At 44.0% G+C, this 23,249-nt stretch overlaps 1 protein-coding gene across 4 annotated transcripts in view; it reads left to right on the top strand.

Moving 5' to 3' along the window:
• The window catches only part of LOC140464440 (protein tweety homolog 3-like), a 267,986-nt gene that overhangs the window by 186,392 nt on the left and 58,345 nt on the right, over positions 1–23,249 (top strand). For all 4 annotated transcript variants that reach the window (XM_072559492.1, XM_072559494.1, XM_072559493.1 and 1 more), the window contains 2 exons: positions 18,204–18,296; positions 23,015–23,107. In XM_072559492.1, coding sequence (XP_072415593.1) covers positions 18,204–18,296; positions 23,015–23,107 — 186 coding nt within the window. The remainder of the gene's footprint in view (positions 1–18,203; positions 18,297–23,014; positions 23,108–23,249) is intronic.

The following is a 23,249-nucleotide window of genomic DNA, read 5'->3' as shown; positions in this document are numbered from 1 at the left end:
TTCCACAGATTCCTTGCCAAGAAAATTACCAAGATTCACCACTGAGTGAAGAAGCTCCTTCTTCTTACTCTGAAATCATCAACCCCTGAGTCTGAGGCTGTCTTTCCTGGTTCTAGACTTACCATTCATGGGGAACATGTCGTCTACATTTACCCTGTCAAATGCAAGGCATTTGCAAGTTTCAATAAGACCACCTCTCAATTTCCCAAAACTCTTTGAGTATGCAGTTTCTTTGGTTTCTCCTCATGAGACAATCCTTCCATTCCAGGAATTAGTCTAATAGACCTTCTTTGCAGTCTTTCTAATGCAAGTGAGTCCTTCCTTTGATAAGGAGATCAAGTGTTCTGAACGTGGACTCACCAAGGTTCAATACTTTTGCAGCAAGACATTGTTTCTCTTGTACTCAAATTCCCTGCAATGAAGGGCAACATACTTTAGAGTCAGAGAGATGTGCAGCGTGGAAATAGACCAGTCCAATTTACCTATGCCGACCAGATATCCTAATCTCATCTAGTCCCATTTGCCCACATTCCTATAATCCAATCCTTTGATCATCTTGTATGTCTCTATTATGTTACCTCTCAACTTTCCTTTCTCTAATGAAAACAGTCTCAAGTCCCTCAGCCTTTCCTCGTAAGACCTTCTCTCCATACCAGGCAACATCCTGGTAATTCCTCTCTGCACCCTATCTGATGCTTCCACATCATTTGCCACCTCTCAGCCCAGCTCTGCAGCTTATCTATGTCCCTCTGTAATCTGCAACATCCTTCCACACTGTCCAAAACTGTACTGACCTTTAGTGTCATTCACACATTTACTAACCCATCCTTCTACGCGCTCATCTCGGTCATTTATAAAAATGACAAATAGCAGTGACTCCAAAACAGATTCTTGCAATATTCCACTAGTAACTGAACTCCAGGATGAAAAATTCCTATCAGCCACCACCCTCTGTCTTAAAACTAGCCAATTTCTGATCCAAACCACTAAATCACCCTCCATACCATAGCCCCGTATTTTCTGCAATAGCGTACCGTGGGGAACCTTATCAAATGCCTTACTGAAATCCATATACAGCACATCAACTACTTTACCCTCATCTACCTGTTTGGTCACCTTCTCAAAGAACTCAGTAAGGTTTGTGAGGCACGACCTACCTCTCAAAACTGTGCTGATTATCCCTAATCAACTTCTTCCTCTCTCGGCAGCTGGAATTCCTACATGAGGGAGGTCAATGATTACCCTTCTGAGAATGCCAAGCAAGGTGCAGCATGCAACTGTAGGATTAAACCACAAGGATTTGAGTCTGAGATAATGGCTAAGGTGTAGGGTTCCAGAGAAACTGAGCAGGTTGTTTAGAAAAATAGGTAAAGGTGACAGAATAGGAAGGGCAAGAAACAGGACAGACAAGTCTGAGAGGAGTCGAGGGAAAGAATAGTGTTAATGCAAGTAATTGCTCTGGCCTAGCCAATCAAAAAATATACACAAAGAAAGGCCAGAGGGAAATTTAAGTGAAGCACACATGGCAAAGATTAAGACACACATGGCCAGTATTGTAAACCGAATGGAAGAAAATAAATTGAAAGTAGGGTGACATTGTTTATCATTGTACATCTAAATGCTTTCCAATTCAACTACTTTTTTTATACACTAGAAGCATAAGAATTCACCCTAGTACTGCAAACTCAGAACAAAGTTTTTGAAGTCAAGCAATCATAAAAAACTTTTATGCAATAGCCACGCAGCCATCAGTGAGAAGAAGCCCCATTTATGCAATGACTTTTGTTAGAGAACAAATATTGGTTTTGCTTGTGATGCATTGTTTGTGTAAACAGTTGCCATCAGATAATTTTTCTCCATAAAGAGTTAAAATTTTGGAGTAACTAAATGTATTTTGAGATTTGTCATTCAGTGGAATCTAACTTAGAATGCTGTTGATTTTATGAACAAAAATCTTAATTTGTTCCTCACCAAATAAAGGGCAGGAAGTTAGTAAGCAGTTCTAGCTCATGCTTACTCTTGTATTTATTGCGTGCATATACCTCAGGATAATACATTCTACTTGTCATTGCTAAACTTGCAGGCTTGCTCAGCTATATTCAGGAGGTCTTTTGAAGCAAAAAGTAACCTTAATTTTTTTTTTGTTGGATGTTGATGTTACTGACAAGGCCAGTATGTGTTATCTGTACTTAATTGCCTTGGAAAAGGTGATCTATGGGTGTAGGGATACTGACAGTGTCATTAAGAAAGAAGTTCTGCTATTTTGACCCAGTGACAGTCAAGGAAAGACAGTGGTGAGTGGCCTGAGAGGAACGTACAATTGTGATATATCCAAGCATCTACTGCTTTGTCTTTGGGAGCTGGAGATTATAGGTTTGGAAGATGCTGTCAAAGGAACCTGGGTAAGTTACTTTGAATATGGTACTCACTGCTGCCATTGTGTGTCAGTGGTGAAAGTTCTGGATGTTTAAGATAAGAGATGGGGTGCCATTCAGGTAGGCTACAGTATCCTGGATGATTTTTTTCCAAGCAATTGAGAGTATTCAATCACACTGCTGACTTGTGCCTTGTAGGTGATTTGAATTGATTTGATTTGATATATCGTAGTCACATGTACCTAAGTACAGTGAAAAGCTTTGTTTTGTGAGCCACACAGGCGGATCATAGCAAACAAGGACCTAAAGATCATGGATGTTTAGACAGGGTGAGGCACACAAGGTTACAGCTGCATAGGAGGTGCACAAAGCAAGACCAACATGAGCAAGATCAACATTATTTGACATTAGAGAGTCCATTCAGCAGTCTAATAATGGCAGGGAAGATGTTCTAGAACCTCTTTGTGCATGTGTTCAAGCTTCTGTATCTTCTGCCGGATGGTAAGGTTGTAGGAGAGCATTATTGGGGTTGATGATGTTGGCAGCCTTTCCATGGCAATGAGAAGTGTAAATGGGAGTCCGTGGATGAGAATTTTGCTTTTGTGATGGTCTGGACTATGCACACAACCTTGTGTAGTTTCTTGCAGTCCTGGACAGAGCAGTTGTATACCAGACTGTTATGCACTCTGATAGTATGCTTTCTGTGGTGAATCTGTAAAAGTTGGTGAGGGTCCTTCTGGACATGCAAAGGTTTCTAAACCGCCTGAGGAAGAAAAGGCCTTCTTGACCATCATATCTGCGTGAGAAATCCAGGGCAAGTTGGTTATTGTCACTCCTAGGAACATGACACTTTGCCTCAGCTCCATTGATGTAGATGGAGGCATGTTCTCCTCCTTTCATCCTGAGTTCTCTTGTTTTGCTGACATTGAGAGACAGGTTTTTTGTCATTGCACCATGACACCAAGCCCTCTATCTTCTTTCTGATGGTGGAAAGAATCTGGGGAGTTAGAATGCCTAACTTCTGATCCACCCTTGTGTTATTCTCACTTCATGTCGCATACCCTGGTGTCCAATTATCTCGGTTACCCCTGCCATTAGGCAAAGACTCTACTTCATTGGGACTGTGCGTTAGTCAGTGTGCAATGGCCACTCCACATTAGAAGAACCCACATACAAGCATCTTCCACCTCCTCAGAATGAAATCTTAGGCCCTGAACTTCAGGAACGCAATGGACATCCCAGCAGCAACAGACCTGGATTATGCCCTGGGATATCTGGGCATTGACATTGCAGTCAGAGTGAGACATGCTAAGCAGGAGATGATCAGCTCAAAGAACAATGAAACGTGTACACTGTTGCCACACATAGTGCCATCTTAGGTACAAAGATACCGAGGTACAGAATACTTAGGTACAAACTAGTACGAGAAACCAAACTAAAAAATTAAGCATTACCTTCCTGGAATAACTAGAAAATCAAAGAAATAAAATAATAGCTTACATAAAAAATTATCTTAAACTAGAAAATAAAGGAGTAAAGTTAAAAGTTCAACGGTCTTTGAGTCCTTTGCTTAGTTTGCCCGGTGTCTTGGCATCTCTGCATGCGAGTGAGTCCTGCCTGGGCATGTTCCCGAGGCACCAGTGGGATATTGGGGAGACGGCAGTGTCTGCAGCACTGGTGGCATTGTGGCCCAAGTTGGGAAGAGCAAACGGAGATCCCCAGATATCTGCAGTGGTGACACTGAGAACAGGCAGCTGAGGTCTCCTAGGTAAAAACAATAACTGCAGATGCTGGAAGCCAAATACTGGATTAGTGGTGCTGGAAGAGCATAGCAGTTCAGGCAGCATCCAACGAGCAGCGAAATTGACGTTTCGGGCAAAAGCTCTTCATCAGGAGTAACAAACTAGGAGAAAGTGAGGACTGCAGATGCTGGAGATCAGAGCTGAAAATGTGTTGCTGGAAAAGCGCAGCAGGTCAGGCAGCATCCAAGGAGCAGGAGAATTGACGTTTCGGGCACAAGCCCTTCTTCAGGAATGAGGAAAGTGTGCCAAGCAGGTTAAGATAAAAGGTAGGGGGGAGGGACTTGGGGGAGGGGCATTGGAAATGCAAGAGGTAGAAGGAGGTTAAGATGAGGGTGAGAGGCCGGAGTGGGGGTGGGGGCAGAGAGGTCAGGAAGAAGATTGCAGGTTAGGAAGATGTTGCTGAGTTCGAGGGATTTAACTGAGACAAGGTGGGGGAGGGGAAATGAGGAAACGGGAGAAATCTGAGTTCATCCCTTGTGGTTGGAGGGTTCCTAGGCGGAAGATGAAGTGCTCTTCCTCCAGCCATCGTGTTGCTATGGTCTGGCGATGGAGGAGTCCAAGGACCTGCATGTCCTTGGTGGAGTGGGAGGGGGAGTTGAAGTGTTGAGCCACAGGGTGGTTGTGTTGGTTGGTTCAGGTGTCCCAGAGGTGTTCCCTGAAACGTTCCGCAAGTAAGCGGCCTGTCTCCGCAATATGGAGGAGGCCACATCGGGTGCACTGGATGCAGTAAATGATGTGAGTGGAGGTGCAGGTGAATTTGTGGCGGATATGGAAGGATCCCTTGGGCCTTGGAGGGAAGTAAGGGGGGAGGTGTGGGCGCAAGTTTTGCATTTCTTGTGGTTGCAGGGGAAGGTGCCAAGAGTGGAAGTTGGGTTGGTGGGGTGTGTGGACCTGACGAGGGAGTCACGGAGGGAGTGGTCTTTTCGGAATGCTGATAGGGGAGGGGAGGGAAATATATCCCTGGTGGTGGGGTCCATTTGGAGGTGGTGGAAATGACGATGAATGATACAATGTACACGGAGGTTGGTGGGGTGGTAGGTGAGGACCAGTGGGATTCTGTCCTGGTGGCGGATATGGAAGGATCCCTTGGGGCCTTGGAGGGAAGTAAGGGCGGAGGTGTGGGCGCAAGTTTTGCATTTCTCGCGGTTGCAGGTGAAGGTGCAACCCTCGAACTCAGCACCGCCTTCCTAACCTGCAATCTTCTTCCTGACCTCCCCGCCCCCACCCCCACTCCGGCCTATCACCCTCACCTTAACCTCCTTCTACCTATCGCATTTCCAACACCCCTCCCCCAAGTCCCTCCTCCCCACCTTTTATCTTAGCCTGCTTAGCACACTTTCCTCATTCCTGAAGAACGGCTCATGCCCGAAACGTCGATTCTCCTCCTCCTTGGATGCTGCCTGACCTGCTGCGCTTTTCCAGCAACACATTTTCAGCTCTGATCTCCAGCATCTGCAGTCCTCACTTTCTCCTAGAAGATCTTAACCTACTGTGAATCCTCTTGCAAGGATGCCTTCCTTGAAGAAGCTCTCCTCCTCCCTCTACAAGGATTTCAGTGAGTCCCTCTCTCACTGCACACCCCAGGTCATCTCTTCTGCCCAGAAGCTCTTCAGCCACGTCCTCAAACAGACTCGCTACCACAGCCACATCCCCTTCCTCAGCAACTGCCAATGGAGCCGACTGACCCTGCATGGACTCCGGTCTACGTTCAGACCAACAAAATTTGGACCCAACCAGGACAACCAGTACCTACAACAAATCCGAAGCCTCCAGCAACAGACCTCCCTCCGGATCCTCCACTCCACACTTGCAGCCATGTGCCACTGTCTACATTCCCTGCAATTAGCCCTACCCCAGCTCAGGACAACACTCTCACAGACTTGCAAAGGACCTCTACTGTTAGAACATAGAACATAGAATAGTACAGCACAGAACAGGCCCTTCAGCCCACGATGTTGTGCCGACCACTGATCCTCATGTATGCATCCTAAAATTTCTGTGACCATATGCATGTCCAGGAGTCTCTTAAATGTCCCTAATGACCCTGCCTCCACAACTGCTACTGGCAACGCATTCCATGCTCTCATAACTCTGTGTAAAGAACCCACCTCTGACATTCCCTCTATACTTTCCTCCAACCAGCTTAAAACTATGACCACTCGTGTTAGTCATTTCTGCCCTGGGAAATAGTCTCTGGCTTTCGACGCCTCTCATTTTCTTGTATACCTCAACTAGGTCCCCTCTTCTCCTACTTTTCTCCAATGAGAGAATCCACAGAAGAATCCATACACTAAACAAACAGTTCTTCCTAGCCATATCGGAAATTAAAGACAGTAAGTACCACAAACTTTCATGTACTTACCCCCACACTCTGGGTTCCTCAACTGTTCCAGAATCTTCCATCGGCCTCCAAAATCACTCGGGCGCCATTAACCACGCGGCTGCTGCAGCGCCCATGGCAGCAACTGCCGCCACGAACCATGACGTCACTTCCACCCCCACCGACTTGCAGCCTCCGCGCTCGCCACCCAGACAACCGCCTCCACGATCGCCAGGAAGACCGTCACTGACAGATTCATGGCCTCCGTGGGGGTCCACGGCTATCGGGAACAACACAGTTTCTGCCGTCACCACAGCCACTTCCGCCCCCTGGGTTGCCGTCGCCGCAATCACTTCCGCCCCCCAGTGACATCACTCACCTGCACAACGACCACGCCGCATGCGTCTCCGCCCCCACACCAATCCCCGTCACCACGCCTAACCCTGCCCCCACGCCGATCTCCATCTGCACACCTAAGCCCGCCCCCATGCTGATCTCCGTCTGCACGCCTAACCCCGCCCCCATGCCGATCTCCATTCGCACGCCTAACCCTGCCCTTGCCCCGATCTCCGTCCCCGCCCCGATTCCCGCCTCCACGCCTAACCCCGCCCCCACTCCCAGCTCCAGCCCCACACCAGGTCCTAGCTCCCAGCCCTGCCGTGTTTTCACCATCCCTCCAGAACGCCCCTCTCTGAGGATGAAAGATCAGTCCTCGGCAGAGGCCTCACCTTCATTCCCCTACGCTCTCGGATTAACGAGTTCAACAGGCAGCGAGACATCGAACAATTCTTCTGCCGCCTTCACCTCCATGCCTACTTCTTCAACCAGGATTCTCGCCCACCCTCTGACAACCCCTTCTCCCGCCTCCAACACACCCCATCCACCTGGACCCGTGCTTGCCTCTTACCTGCCCTCGATCTCTTCATAGCCAACTGCCACCGCGACATTAACCGCCTCAAACTCTCCACCCCTCTCACCCACTCCAACCTCTCACGCTTGAAACATGCAGCCCTCCACTCCCTCCGTTCCAACCCCAAACTATCAAACCGGCAGACAAGGGAGGTGCGGTAGTAGTTTGGCGCATCGACCTTTACACCGCTGAGGCTAAACGCCACCTCGCGGACACCTCCTCCTACTGCATCCTTTGACCATGACCCCACCTCCCACCACCAAACCATCATCTCCCAGACCATCTATAACCTCATCACCTCAGGGGATCTCCCATCCACCGCCTCCAACCTCATAGTCCCACAACCCCGCACCACCCGTTTCTACCTCCTGCCCAAAATCCACAAACCTGCCTGCCCTGGCCGACCCATTGTCTCAGCCTGCTCCTGCCCCACTGAACTCACCTCTGCATACCTCAACACGGTCCTGTCCCCCTTAGTCCAAGAACTCCCCACCTATGTTCGGTACACCACCCACGCCCTCCACCTCCTGCATGAGTTTCGGTTCCCCGGTTCCCAACGCCTTATCTTCACCATGGACATCCAGTCCCTGTACACCTCCATCCCCCATCATGAAGGACTCAAAGCCCTCTGCTTCTTCCTTTCCAGCCATACCAACCGGTACCCATCCACTGACACCCTCCTTCGACTGACTGAACTGGTCCTCACTCTGAACAACTTCTCTTTCCAATCCTCCCACTTTCTCCAGACCAAAGGAGTAGCCATGAGCACACGCATGGGCCCCAGCTATGCCTACCTCTTCGTAGGATATGTGGAACAGTCCATCTTCCGCAGCTACACTGACACCATCTCCCCACCTTTTCCTCCGCTACATCGATGACTGTATCAGTGCTGTCTCGTGCTCCCATGAGGATGTTGAACAGTTCATCCACTTTATCAACACCTTCCACCCCGACCTCAAATTTACTTGGACCGTCTCAGACTCCTCCCTCCCCTTCCTAGACCTTTCCATTTCTATCTCAGGCGACCAAATCAACACGGACATTTACTATAAACCGACCGACTCCCACAGCTACCTAGACTACACTTCCTCCCACCCTGCCCCCTATAAAAACGCCATCCCATATTCCCAATTCCTTCGTCTCCGCCGCATCTGCTCCCAGGAGAACCAGTTCCAATACCGAACGACCCAGATGGCCTCCTCCAAAGACCGCAATTTCCCCCCAGACGTGATCGATGATGGTCTCCACCGCATCTCCTCCACTTCCTGCTCTTCCGCCCTTGAGCCCCGCCCCTTGAACCACTACCAGGACAGAACCCCACTGGTCCTCACCTACCACCCCATCAACCTCCATATACATCGTATCATCCGTCGTCATTTCCGCCACCTCCAAACGGACCCCACCACGAGGGATATATTTCCCTCCTCTCCCCTATCAGCATTCCAAAAAGACCACTCCCTCCGTGACTCCCTCGTCAGGGCCACACCCCCCACCAACCCAACTTCCACTCCCGGCACCTTCCCCTGCAACCGCAAGAAATGCTAAACTTGCGCCCACACCTCCCCCCTTACTTCCCTCCAAGACCCCAAGGGATCCTTCCATATCCGCCACAAATTCACCTGAACCTCCACACACATCATTTACTGCATCCGTTGCGCCCAATGTGGCCTCCTCTATATTGCGGAGACAGGCCGCCTACTTGTGGAACGTTTCAGGGAATACCTCTGGGACACCTGGACCAACCAACCCAACCACCCCGTGGCTCAACACTTCAGCTCCCCCTCGCACTCCACCAAGTACATGCAGGTCCTTGGACTCCTCCATCGCCAGACCATTGCAACACGACGGTTGGAGGAAGAGCGCCTCATCTTCCGCCTAGGAACCCTCCAACCACAAGGGATGAACTCAGATTTCTCCCATTTCCTCATTTCCCCTCCCCCCACCTTGTCTCAGTCAAATCCCTCGAACTCAGCACCGCCTTCCTAACCTGCAATCTTCTTCCTGACCTCTCTGCCCCCACCCCCACTCCGGCCTATCACCCTCACCTTGAACTCCTTCCACCTATCGCATTCCCAATGCCCCTCCCCCAAGTCCCTCCTCCCTACCTTTTATCTTAACCTGCTTGACACACTTTCCTCATTCCTGAAGAAGGGCTTGTGCCTGAAACGTCGATTCTCCTGCTCCTTGGATGCTGCCTGACCTGCTGCGCTTTTCCAGCAACACATTTTCAGCTCTGATCTCCAGCTTCTGCAGTCCTCACTTTCTCCTAGTTTGCTCTGCAGGAGACCTCAGCTGCCTGTTCTCAGTGTCACCACTGCAGATATCTGGGGATCTCCATTTGCTCTTCCCAACTTGGGCCACAATGCCACCAGTGCTGCAGACACTGCTGCCTCCCCAATATCCCACTGGTGCCTCGGGAACATGCCCAGGCAGGACTCACTCGCATGCCGAGATGCCAAGACACCGGGCCAACACACTGCCATGAGCTTCCAAGAGACTGGGCCAAGGCACTGCCAGTCCAGGAAGAAACTCCAAGAGAAAAAGTAATAACAGAAAAAAAACAAGAAGGAAACCAGAAGCAAGCAGGAGAGCTCCAGTTGAAGTGTCCTACTCCACCGCCACATTGGATTGAAGTGTTGGGTACATCTTCCCAGAAAAGTAAACCTGTGGAAAAATCCTGAATCCATGCACTTGGTTTTCTTGAGTAAAACCTGAACTGGTTTGGCTTTCTCTAACCCAGAAACAGCATACCACCAACATTGGTTCATACCCCCCAACTGCAGAAACAAGGAATGGAGTGAAATGTTCCCTTCCAACCTTGATCAGTCAATGTCCAAGGTCCCAGAGCTAGATGAATTGATTCTCCTTAGTGATGTCAGTGCCAGAGCTCAGAGGGATGGGTGTAATTGGCAAAGAAGGCAAATAGAAGGCAAACACTACTGGATTCCTCCTCCTGACAAAGTCCTGAGAGTGTGGACTGATCATAATGGACTCCCTACTTCATCAGAGATAAATAAAAGACCTCGTGGCAACGTCCTGTTTCCAGACCCTGGCACACGTTTGACTATCTTTTTGGGTGGGCCACTTTTATTCTGTTTGACTGATGCAAGACTCTAAACCAGATTCCCACGAGTAAGATTTGTTTTGAAAAGTGGTTACCAAGAGGACATAGGAAATGTTTCAAAGGCATCCTTAGAGTCTCCCTGAAACAAATGCAATCATCCCACTGATTTGTTGGAATCTCTTTCCCCCGAGAATCCACACTGTTCAAAGGTACCAACCATTTTTACAGGCCACATGGAGGCCAATTGCAATGCAGGAAAGGAGCATGTAAAAACCAGAACATCTTACCCACCTGCTCCTTCAAACATCATCTGCACCTCTTGTGGCAGGGTGTGCACAATCACCAGTTAAGCGATTTAGTCATCTGAGGACCCACGAATGGAAGGATGTCCTCTTCAATTCCACGCAGTTCAGTTCAGTTTCTGGTCAATGGTATAATCGTCAGGATGTTTGTATTGAAGATTCAGCAATGGTAATGCTTTTGAACTTCAAGGTTCTCTCTTGTTGGAGATGATCATTGGCTGGCACTTGTGTGACATTAATGTCAACTCAATTTCCCAGGTCTTGCTGCATTTGAACACAGGCTGTTTGATTACCTGAGGAGTGACAAATGGTAGTGAACATCCTATTTTCTCAGCTTATTGAGGGCAGATCATTGGTGAAGTATCTGAAGATGGTTCGGTCCAACACACTACCGTGAGGATTACTTTGTAGCCCAAAAGGGATAATTCAGGACTTAAATTAAACAGACACTTTTTTAATTTCATCTTTAAAGTGCCAATATCCATTTGTTGTAACATTTACTTCTTACTTCATCTAACTTAACTTCAACTGTAACTCACTTCATTTAACTTCACTTGACCTTATTTTAACTTCAATCACATTGAACCCTAACTCTAACTTTAACTCTCCAATTTTGGTTTGAATCAAGTATTACTGTGGTTTGAGTGAAGTGACCAACTTTTATTTCTCCATGTGGGTCTCACCTCATGGTTCTTTGTTTCTCCGAAGATTACATGAGGGCGCTTGCTTCTCATAAGTGGTTTTGAAGGTTTCTCCTGAGAAAATTCCTTTGTTATGTTAACTGGAAAGAGCTGTAGAACTCAGCCAATGAATTGATCAAAACCTGATCACATTGTTTGATCCCAGCCAATGGAATTTTACTGGTTTTAAAAAAGCTTCTAAGTATTAAATATTAAATGTTCCTTGTCCCATACAAAGTAGTATGGTTCAGTATATCCAACTGGTCATGTAACATCTGTCTTATTTGGTCAACACGCGAAAATGCAGCTCACAACACGTCCTCACTGCACTTTAATTGAGGGAAGAATTTAAACTAGCTTGACCAAAATTCCCAGCATGTTTGATTGTGACTCTTAACCAGTCCAGTAGCCATTTTTGCTGCTGGCAACCCAAACACAATGTTCAACAATGTCCTGGAGCTGAGACGATTTCCCTCCAATTGTCATCCTTTGAGCCAGATATAACTCCAAACTCCATCCTATGTAGAGTTTTCTCCCTGATTCCCATTAATTCCAGTTTTGTTAGGACAGTGATGCTGCACTTAGTGAAATGTTGGCTTGATGTTGAGACCAGTCACTCTTATCTCACCTTTTAGATATGATAAAACAGAGCAATGTTAGTTTGCCAAACAGAGCTGCATGTCGTTCAGAACATTTGCTGGAGTATTACATTGGTGGAAAAGGCACCGAAATGTATTTTTAAGATTAGTTGAGCTTCCCTTTGATATTTATGTTCAAAGTAGATTTGTTCAAATTGAAAATTTATTAAAGGAATTACTCCTAAAATCATTTACAGAATCATGTGCAAAGCATTTTTAATGGTCAGCGTAGAAATTATATCAACTATAAAACAACATAAAGGAGTACAGTTTAGAAAAGTGCATTAAATGTGCCTGATTATGTTGCCTCATAGCTGTAAGTGCAAAGCATTGATAGTGAAAGGTAGCCCTAAGGCTATAATGTTGAAAACTTGAGAGGAGCAAATATTTGTTAGTACAGCTGGAATATCTTGGGCCAGGATCTACTGGAGCTGATGAACAATTGCTATCTCCTGTACATTGAACTTGGTATGGACAAATTTATTGTTATTAGGCTGCTCTGAAAGTTACTACTACAGGGACTGCTTTCGTGTGTTACCCCTCTGCAAGGCATCTAGAACCTAAATGAACTGAGCAAGAACACTAACTCTTTAATGATTCTCCACTCGGTTTGGTTAATGAGCTGAACCAGAATGCGTATTTGATAATGAGTTCCATTTTACATCAGATACAGAAAGTGAAATGAGTTGAGGGAAGGAAAAGACAGTGTTCTTTTAAATTTCTGAATGCAAAGCAGGGTGTTGACTCGCAAATGTCGATTTTCAGTTCGGGCAAAGCTAATTTGCAGTAATCCAGTCAATGATACACCATAGTGGATATTTAAAGTCCTAATTTTCTGTAGCATGTAAACCCAATGTCTATATACAGGGGAATCTTGATTATCTGAATATCGGATTATCCGAAGGAGACCTCTCGGTCCTGATAGAAACATTACATGAAAGAGCTGTTTCAACCCTGATTGCGTCTTTTGTTAACAGTCCTGTACATAGATGAGAGCCCAGGCACCGTCTCCAAATGACTGACCACCTGCCCTCTTTCTTCCTTTCTTCCCCCCCCCCCCCCCCCCCCCACACTTTCCCTGGAGTTCTACATAGGGGTGAACCCTCGCGCACAGTGTGCAGCCTTATCTCCTGAACAGGGAGCAGACCTAATAGAAATAGAGCCCCAGAGGAAAGGCATTGAGTCAATTAACTGAATAATCAATTATTCGAATGAAATAGTGCCTGCCCATCTCATCCGGATAATTGAGGTTCCTCTGTGTATGTACCAGAATCTGGATTAGTGATGCTGGAAGAGCACAGCAGTTCAGGCAGCATCCAAGTAGCTTCGAAATCGACGTGATGAAGGGCTTTTGCCTGAAACATCGATTTTGAAGCTCCTTGGATGCTGCCTGAACTGCTGTGCTCTTCTAGCACCACTAATCCAGAATCTGGTTTCCAGCATCTGCAGTCATTGTTTTTACCTCGTATGTACCAGAATGTCATGCCCTATTTAGTGCAAAGCTGGGAAGTGACTTTGTCTTTTTATTCAGTTTGGGCAGTAGCTAGTAGACTTTTGCTTTCAACTAGCTGATGTGTGCAAAAATGTTGGTGAATGCAGTTAATCTTACTATTATTTTTAGGGTGTTTTGACAAATTTATAGAATCATGAAAAAAAGCTCTCAATGGCAATTGTGGTGATTATATCAACAAGAAAACAACATATGGATCAGTGGTTACCACTGCTGTTTCACAGTGCCAGGAATTTAGGTTCATTCCATCCTCGGTCAACTACCAGTCTGGAGTTTGCACATTCCCCCTGTGTCTGCGTGGCTTTCCTCCGGGTGCTCCAGTTTCCTCCCACAGTCCAAAGATGGTGCTGGTTTAGTGGATTGCCCTTGCTAAATTGCCCATGCAGGCCAGGAATGTGCAGGCTAGGTGGGTTAGTCATAGGAAATGCAGGGTTACAGGAATAAGATGGGGGGAGGGGGGGGGGGGGGGCGGGGGTGGACAATGCCCTTCAGAGGGTTGGTGTGGACTCAATGTGCCAAGTGGCCCGCTTCCACACTGTAGTGATTCTAAGATAAAAGTCTAAAGATTTTCAGGGAAAGAGTTAAGTGTAGCTGATTACTTTGCAGTAAGTGAACACAGATTGCCTGTAATAGACAGCCCTGGGGGTACAAGATTTGGAAACTTGGGACAAACCAGCATTTTGTTAATCTATCTGGAACGTGCTGCATTTGGAAGATGATGGTTTTATTTTGGATGGAGAAAAGATTCCTAAAATCCAAGGCAGTTCAATAAGATGGTTCACCACTACTTGATCGAGGGCAGTGCAGATGGGCAATAAACTCTGGAGTAGCTAATGTCTACATTCCATGAACAAAAATAATGAAAGCATAAGAAATTTGACATCTCCGTGTGTGTGTGTATATGTACTGAATTTCACTTCTATTTTAAGGATCATCAGATTATTTTGTAGAAATTAAAATTGAAATGTTCAATGTATATAAAAAAGGTGACTTGAATATTGTTTGATTTTAAACATTGTGCTCAATTGTGATTTACTTTTCTCAAATAATCTTCTTAAGAAATCTTATACCACTTGCTAGTTTGATTTTTGATTCTCTGAAGAGGAGCTGCATGTTGTGGAATTATAGTAGTTGTAGCAGTTCCAGTAATTACTTTAACAACTTTTGTATCCACATAGTGCCTTTAAGGTAACAAAATATCTCCAGGTTTTTCAAAGGAATACTATAAAGTGATATTTGGCATTGAGCCATAGGGCAGGTAGCTGAAAGGTTAAACAAAATTTTAAGGATAGTGTTCAGTTACGAGAGGGGGCGGGGGTGGGGGTGGGGAGGAGGAGGGGGGTGAAGAACTGGGAGCTTTAGAAAAGGAATTACATTTAACTGTTGAAGAAGTTAGAATTAGATGGAAGGACAAGATGAAATATTAAAAGTTCCTGGGTATGAGTTCTTCAGGAATGATGGAAAAGGAAGAATGTTAGGATGGGTAATAGTAATGGTTCAGGAGAGCATTGCAGTGCTGGAGAAGGAAAATTGCTCAGGTTTCAAGAACAGAGTTGTTTCAGCCAGAACTAAGGAATAAAAAACCTTGGCGTAGTCTATAGATCACCAAGTGGACAAGATACAAAGAAACAAATCTGCAGGGAATTTACAGAGAAATGCCAACATTACAGGGTATCTATAACCGAGGTGTTCGGTTACACTACCAGTATACCAGACTATGTTTGGGTACAGGGCATCAAAGGGCAGGTGTGCCCACATGTGTTCATGAGAGTTTCTGACTATTATGTGGCCAGTCTAACAGGGAAGGGTGCATTATTGGACCTGCTTTTTGGAAATGAGGTGGGCCAACTGGATCATATGTCACTGGGGGGAATCATTTAAGAGACAGTGATCATTGTTTCATAATGTTCAGGGTGGTGCAGAATGACATACAACAGTCTAGACTGAGACAATTCAATTGCCAAAGAGCTGATTTGGATGGAGTAAGAGGAAAGCTGGGCAACATTGACTGGATCAAGAGGTTGGAGGGAAAAACAATCACTGAACAATGGGCTACCTTCATAGAGCAGGTGGTTTGGTAAAGGTATATTTCCTCAAATGGAAAAGGCAGGACAAACAAATCCAGAGTTTTCTGGATGACAATGGAGATAGAAATTATCATTAGAAAGAAAAGATGTGCTTGTGACAGGTGTGAAATTGACAGCCAAGAGGAACAAGTAAGGCTTAGATGAGATGTGAGCAAATAAGGAAAGGAAGGGAAGAGACATTATTAAAAAGTCCAACAGCTAATAAAGGAGAATCCCGAAGTCTTCTATAGGCATATAAACAGAAAAAATTGGAGAAGTTGGGCTGATTTGAGAAAAAGGGATTTACACATGGAGGTAAGGCATCTGTCTTTACAAAAGAGAAGGATACTGACTAGGCCATGGTGACAGAGTTTCTTCCTCTGTTCCTCAGAAGGATTTAAAATTAGTAAGAAATTTTGGATAGACTGTTGGTACTTAAAGTTGACAAAGCACTGAGACTGGATGCAATGCATCCAAGATTTTAAAGAAAGTGAGATAGAAATAATGAACGCAGTGACCGCAATCATCCAACTTCCCTTTACTATGGGGAGATGCTGGAAGACTAGAGAATTGCAAACGTTGTGGCTTTGTTCAAGAAAGATAAGGATAATTGCAGCATTTATAAACCAATCAGTTTAATGTTGGTGGTGAAAAAATTTCCAGAAATAGTTAGCAGTTGCATGGAAAAAGGTGATTTGATGAGGAAGGGCCAGCTTGGATTTTTAAAGGGGAAATAGTGTTTAACAAACTTGCTAGAGTTCATTGAAGAGGTAACAGAAAGGATCGATAAGGGTAATCCTGTTGATTACAGTGCCGCACAACAGGAAAGTTCTAAGTTATGGTTTAAAGTGACAGTAGCAATACAGCTACAAAATTAGTTGAGTGATCGGGAATGAACATTAATGGTTACTGGATTTTCTTTGGGCTGGAGAAGGGTGTGATGATACTGTCACTTTAAGGGATCATTTTGTCCTTTTTTTAAAAGAGAGATTGTAAAGCAGAGCTGCAAAACTACCTACTGAAAACCTCTTGAGTAAACAGCTTGGGAGGCCTTGGGATTTTTTTAAACAGCCTGAATGGATGCGGCCAGCTCTGGTAGTAATAGAACTAGAAATGAAATTCTTTCCTGGCCATTGAGTTGTTCAGATAGAAGACTGAATGACAATCTTGGCTATCTTTATGAAAATTACATTTTCTGAAACAGATCTCCAGAGAATGTCAGTCTTCAGTAAGTCAAGGTATGTAAAGAAGTGTGGTTGGAGGCTGTTTTGATTGAGGCATTGAAAAGGACATTGGATGATCAGTTGAATAAAATAGTGTGCAAAGACATGGGTGGGGAAAAAAAAACAGGAGATTGGCACTAAGTAATGATGAAAAATGTGGTGCTGGAAAAACACAGGAAGAAGGGCTTATGCCTGAAACGTCGATTCTCCTGTTCATCGGATACTGCCTGGCCCGCGGTGTTTGTCCAGCACCACATTTTTCAACTCTGGTACTCCAGTTTCTGCGATTCTCACTTTCTCCCACTAAGCAATGATGCTCAACTGAAGAGAGAGTGCAAACATGATGGACCAAATGGCTTCCCCCTTCACTGTAACAATTCTGAGAGATGAATGCAGATATCTTGGAGAGTTGTAAAGATTATACAGAATGGAAGGGATGAAGTCTTAAAAGGTTTTGAAATTTTTTAACATTTAGGTGTACTTGACCAGAACGCATGTCAATAAGCTGCCTGTGTCTTTGGGTTGGGATTTGGATGCCTGCAAGTGGTTAGGAATTGGGAAGCTGAACGGGAGTGTGTTGGAATAGTCAGTTCTAGAGCGAGCAAAATCATGAATAATTCAAAGGATTAGTCACATGCCAAAATGTGTTGTTATCCTTGAACACCATTCAGTGTTGTGATTACAAAAATGTTTGTCACACAGCTCCTAATGCCACACATGTTGTGTTAAAGATGGTTTCTAGGCAGACATATCAATGGCAGAAGGAGAGCTACAGCAAAAACAGGATGCCTGTCATACCATCATAGGTACTTGTACAAATAAAAACTGTTGATGCTAACAGCATCTGCAGTGGGTCATACTTTTCAGTCAGCTAACCTGATCCAAACAGGATCTAAAAACCTAAGTTATTTAAATGAGTCAAGGGATAAATAGTAGCATTAATGTATTAGATTAGATGTTGGGAAGTCATTTTATTCAGAATAGGTTGCTAATACTGGAGGTTTGCTTTAAGCATTCAAATAAATTGGTGGGCAGTTGACTATTAGGGAAAGATATCCAAAGGCCCAGAAAATTGTTGGATTATTCGGGATTAGTGACATTAGTTAACTAGTTTAATTGCTTGATTTGGAGTGGAGAGGAAATCCCATGAGTTTTCTTTCCAAAGTGACCTAAATATTTTTCACTTTTCATTGAATATTGACTAACTGTGTGCAGATGAATGCGATAAGTTACATATATAGGTTGCATCTGAGTTGGGGATACATAAATGACTTCTTAATTCTTCTAGCATTTCTTTTCTATTTACCCTCCAGAAACTCTCTAGCAGCCATAAAGCCCTAGTGGAGATACAGGACCACATATCGGAGCTTCTAAAGTCGGCTGTGCGCGAGTTTCCATCCTCTCGTGTAAGTAATAGCGTAAAAGAAAAACCATTTTTCTGTTGCTGGACTTTTCACATACTGTTTCCAAAGAAACATTGTTTCATTACAGCATGCATAATGGTGTACAATTTCAATTGTAATTCTCTGTGAAAACTGAGTAGCGATGAGGGAAGTGCTTACTCTGTACTTTTTTCTGAATTGAGTAATGGTTTTGATTATTTTTGTGTATGTTATCAATTTGAATAATCTTGCCCTTGTTTAACATTTGTGCTGTGTACTTGATACTGCTCTTGGAGACGTAAACTGTTAGATTGCCTAACTAGAGATTGAATATAGCATTGTGAAAATATTACATATTTGTGATATATATAGCATTGTTAGCAAATGTTTTTATTAAGCATGAAGGAAAAGAATGTGAAGGAGGCCATTCCAACCCATCATGTTTGTGTCACCTCTTTGAAAGGGATATCTAAATAGTAATTTCTTTACTTTTTCTGCACAGCCTGGAAGTGTTTTCTTTTTGAAATATTATGCAATTTGCTTACAAGGTGTCAAATATACCTCTGCTATCTTTACAGGCAATACATTCCAATTATCATAAATCATCCAGCAAGTTGCTTCTGATCCTTTTGACAATCACTCAAATCTGACTGTAGCACTGAACCTTCTGTCACTGCAAACAATTTCCCCTTATTCATTACATAAAAATTCTAGAAGATTTTAAGCACCTTTTGAAATCTTCCATTAACCTTTGCCACTCTATGAGTATGTATATTTATTCAGACAATGCTGAAGTGTAACAGTGGAAAGATAGAGCCTGTCCGAAATGAGTTTGTGTGTTGTTTTCTTCTCAGTCTGGGTTGGGAGGGGTACGTGGCATTTCTCTGGGGCTGTGTTTTTAAAGAATATGAAGTCTGAAAATACCTTTTTGTTTCTGTGAAATGCAGGAAGACACTACTAAGAATCCAGATCATAATGTTGGTGGTGATGGTGTCTGCAATAAACAATTACATATCCTGTTCAGTTTTTATTAGAAAGGCTATGAGTGAAAGAGAATTTTAAAAAAAAAATTCCCCTTGTGACATGGGCATCACTAGTTGGCTGGCTGGTATTTATTTGCCATCCCTACCTGGCCTTGAGAAGGTGGTGGTGAACTGTCTTATTGAACCACATTACCCTGAGGGCGGGAATGTCAGGATTTTGACACTGGGACAGTGAAGGAATGGCAATATTTTTCCAAATCAGAATGGTGAGTAGTTTGGAAGGGAGTCTGCAGTGGTAGTGTTCCATATATCTGCTTTCCTCGTCTTTCTTGATGGTACTAATTGTGAGTTTAGAAAGTGCTGTCTAAGAATCTTTGGCAAATTTCTGATGTGTATCTCGTATACAGTACACACTGCTGCTACAGAGCATCAATGTTACAGAGAGCAGATGCTTGTGGATGTGGTGTCAATCAGGCAAACTGCAGATGCTGGAATCCAAAGTAGACAGGTAGCAAGCTGGAAGAACACAGCAAGCCAGGCAGCATTAGGAGGTAGAGAAGTCGATGTTTCGGGAAGAAGGGTTACGCCTGAAACATTGACTTCTCCACCTCCCTGATGCTGCCTGGCTTGCAGTGTTCTTCCAGCATCCTGCCTGTCTATTTGTCCTGGATGGTGTCAAGCTTCTGGAGTGTTGTTGGAGCTGCACTTATCTCAGATACTTCCCTCCCCTTCCTGAACCTCATTGTCTCCATCTCCGGTGACTGACTCAACATGGGCATCTACTTCAAACTCACTGACTCCCACTGCTACCTGAACTACACCTCCTTCACTCCCCGTCCTGTAAAAATGCTATCCTTTACTCCCAATTCCTCTACCTCCACTGGACAGTTTGCCAACTTGCGGAATGTTTCAGGGAGCATCTCTGGGACACATGCAACAAACAACCCACCACCCTGTGGCCGACCACTTCAGCTCCCCCACCCAGTCTGCCAAGGACGTGCAAGCCTCCTCCACCGCCAAATCCAAACCACCTGACACCTAGGGGATGAAAGCCTCATCTTCCGCCTTGGGACCCTCCAACCACACAACCTAAACGTTGACTTCACCAGTTTCTTCTTCTCCCCTGTGCCCTATCTCATCCCAGATCCGACCAATCACCATCACCCCCACCTGCATCTACCTATCACCTTCCCAGCGACCTCACCCCTAGCCCCACCCTCCTATTTATCTCCCATTTACCCCCATCCCCCCAGTCCCCACAATCCTGATGAAAGGCATATGACCAAAATGTTGATTCTTCTGCTCCTCGGATGCTGTGCTTTTCCAGCTCTGTGCTTTTCCAGCTCCACACTTTTCGACTCTGATCTCCACTATCTGCAATCTTCCCTTTCTCCCTGCACATATCTAGGCAAGTAGGAAGTATTTTGTCAAACTCCTGATTTGTACCTTGTAGAAAGATGGTGAACATGATTTGGGGAGTCAAGAGGTGAGTTACTTAAATATTCCTTGCCACTGCATTTATGTAGCGAGCCCTGTCAAGACATTAAATGATTTCTTGGGCACTTATGGGAAATAGTTTGAAATGTAATCTTTGCAGTAGCCACCCTAGAAGCATGTACTTGTTTATATGTAAAGTTGTTGATGGCCCTGGAAGACATGTTAATCTTACAGCAGATTGTTTATCTGTCCATATGACCATATTCTCTGAAATAAGTATGTAACCTGGAAGCTCTTTAGTGCCATACATTTTTTAAAAGGGTGCTGACTCTCCTTGCCTGATCTGTTTCTTAAACTGCATTGCCATATATGTAGTATAGCATTTGATACTGAATACATTGCCACAACATTCCACTTCTGTTGTGCTGTAAGCCAGTGCTATTCTTTACTGCACCCTCTGTCTGCTGTCCTTCAGGGAGAAGAGCTTGCAGATCTTTCACTGTGTAGAGAGAAACCTCGGACCTGCTTTGCTGACCTTCAAGGCTTGCTTTAATGCAAATAATCTATTGTTCTGCAACAAAATTCCTCTTGTTGTCTTGTAGCTATTGTACATTTCTACCTCAATCCCAAGCTTCTAATGTACTGTAACATAAATGTGTTTTCAAAATTAAAGCTTATATATTAGAGTAGCTTTGGTAGGAAGGACATAAAACTGGCTAAGGAACGTAGAGCAGAAAGTAGCAGTAAATGTTTGTTTCGTACTACTGGGAGGTATGGTTGGTGGGTATTAGAACCACTGCTCTTTTTGATATATATCTTGACCTGAACGTGGGGTTGGGAAAAGAGGGATGCAGTTTTTTTTAAGTATGCAGATGACACAGAGCAAGTAAACAGTGAAGATAGTTGTAGCTACCTTTTTAGAACAGAACAGACTGACAGATTGAGCAGACAAATGATAGGTGAAGTTTAATGCAGTCAAGGAAGAAGTACTCCATTTTGGGAGTAATAATGTAGAGAGGCAAATTACGTGGTTCAATTTTAAAGCACATGCAGGTATGATCTTTGAAGTATTAAAAGAAGTTGATATATTTGTCAAAGTATATGAGATGGTCTGTTTTCTAAATAATGTTAAGGCAGACAAAACAAAGTTATTTTAAACATAAATAAAGTATTGATGGAACAGCAACTAGAGAATGTTGTTCAAGTTTGGGCATAACAATATAGGAAGGGCATCAACATCTTTGCAACAGTCTAGAGGAAATATACTGGAATTTGCATGGGATTCGGTAACTTTAGCATGTGAAGAGGCCAGATAAGCAGGGCCCTTTGCTTTCGAATCTCTTCTTGTTTCAAAAGAATGTTCAAAATCTTGAAATCTTTAAACAAAATAAAAGAGAATTTTTTTTCTCCCTAAGCGTGTGTTGGAAACTAAAGGGCACTAATTTGTTTTGGTGATAGTTCCAGAGGGAAGCCATGTATTAATTTTCACATAGTGAGTTGTTAGCATTGTGAATGTACAGTTTTAAAAGCTTGTGAAACAGACATACTGACTATTTTCAAAAGGGATTTGAATTTAACCTTGAAGAAGAAATGGACTGCTGTGGCAAAATAAAGGAACCAATTGAATAGGTTTTTCAGCAGTTGGCACAGTTCATGCTGCAAAGTTCTATGAATGCATGATTAGAAAATAAGAAACTTTATGATTTTTAGTAATTAGCCTGACCCCAAACTCAGCAGTATGTCCACTTCTCACTCGTTGCTACAGTGACATTCTCCTAATTTTTTCCAATTTTTTCTTTTCTAGAACAGAAACTTTAGACTAAGGTATACTTCTCTCCAAGTCAAATAACTTCCAAACCAGATATTTTCTTTTCTTTGTGGTATCTGCAAATAAGTAAACTAAAAAGTAGTTAGTGAAGCACACACCACATGATTTTTTGACATTCCATTATGTGCATTTAACCAGCACTACGAAACAGAATTCAATAACCATGTTCTAGCATTATATTAGTATAATGCACTTAGTAGTAATTTTAATGCATTTATTCAAACATTTATTTAAGTAATCGAAAAAAGAATTAGAAATATTGACAGTGGATTTTGTGGTTGGGATTGCATTAGTTGCCACAAAATCTGGAACTGTAACTAAATTGTGATCAATTACCAATGACATTAAGGTATTTGATCAGTATTCACATTGACCTCTTGTCAAATTTAACAGTCTCCCTCTATTCATAAACTAAAGGTCATGAGTGTTGTAAATGTCCACTGAATTGTGATGATGTCTTATGAAATGAGCACTGCTGCTTATGTTGCTAACAGGAGTATCTGGACCGAACTCAAATAGTATTGAATTCAACAGAGACCACTCTGCAACAGTTGACAGCGTTGGTTGATTGCCGTAGTCTTCACATGGTGAGTATTCAAGGTGGTGTGAAAGTGCGAAGAGAAACTAAGTATTGGGTTCCCAGAATATATAATTGCTGTTCATTCTTCTGAAGTCATGGTTTGCGACTCAGAACTGAAACTGCTAGAGAAACTCAACAGGTCTGGCAGC

The sequence above is a fragment of the Chiloscyllium punctatum genome, chromosome 40, assembly GCF_047496795.1.
Source record: "Chiloscyllium punctatum isolate Juve2018m chromosome 40, sChiPun1.3, whole genome shotgun sequence".
NCBI classification, from domain to species: Eukaryota; Metazoa; Chordata; class Chondrichthyes; order Orectolobiformes; family Hemiscylliidae; genus Chiloscyllium; species Chiloscyllium punctatum.
This window is presented reverse-complemented; position numbering and strand designations above follow the sequence as displayed.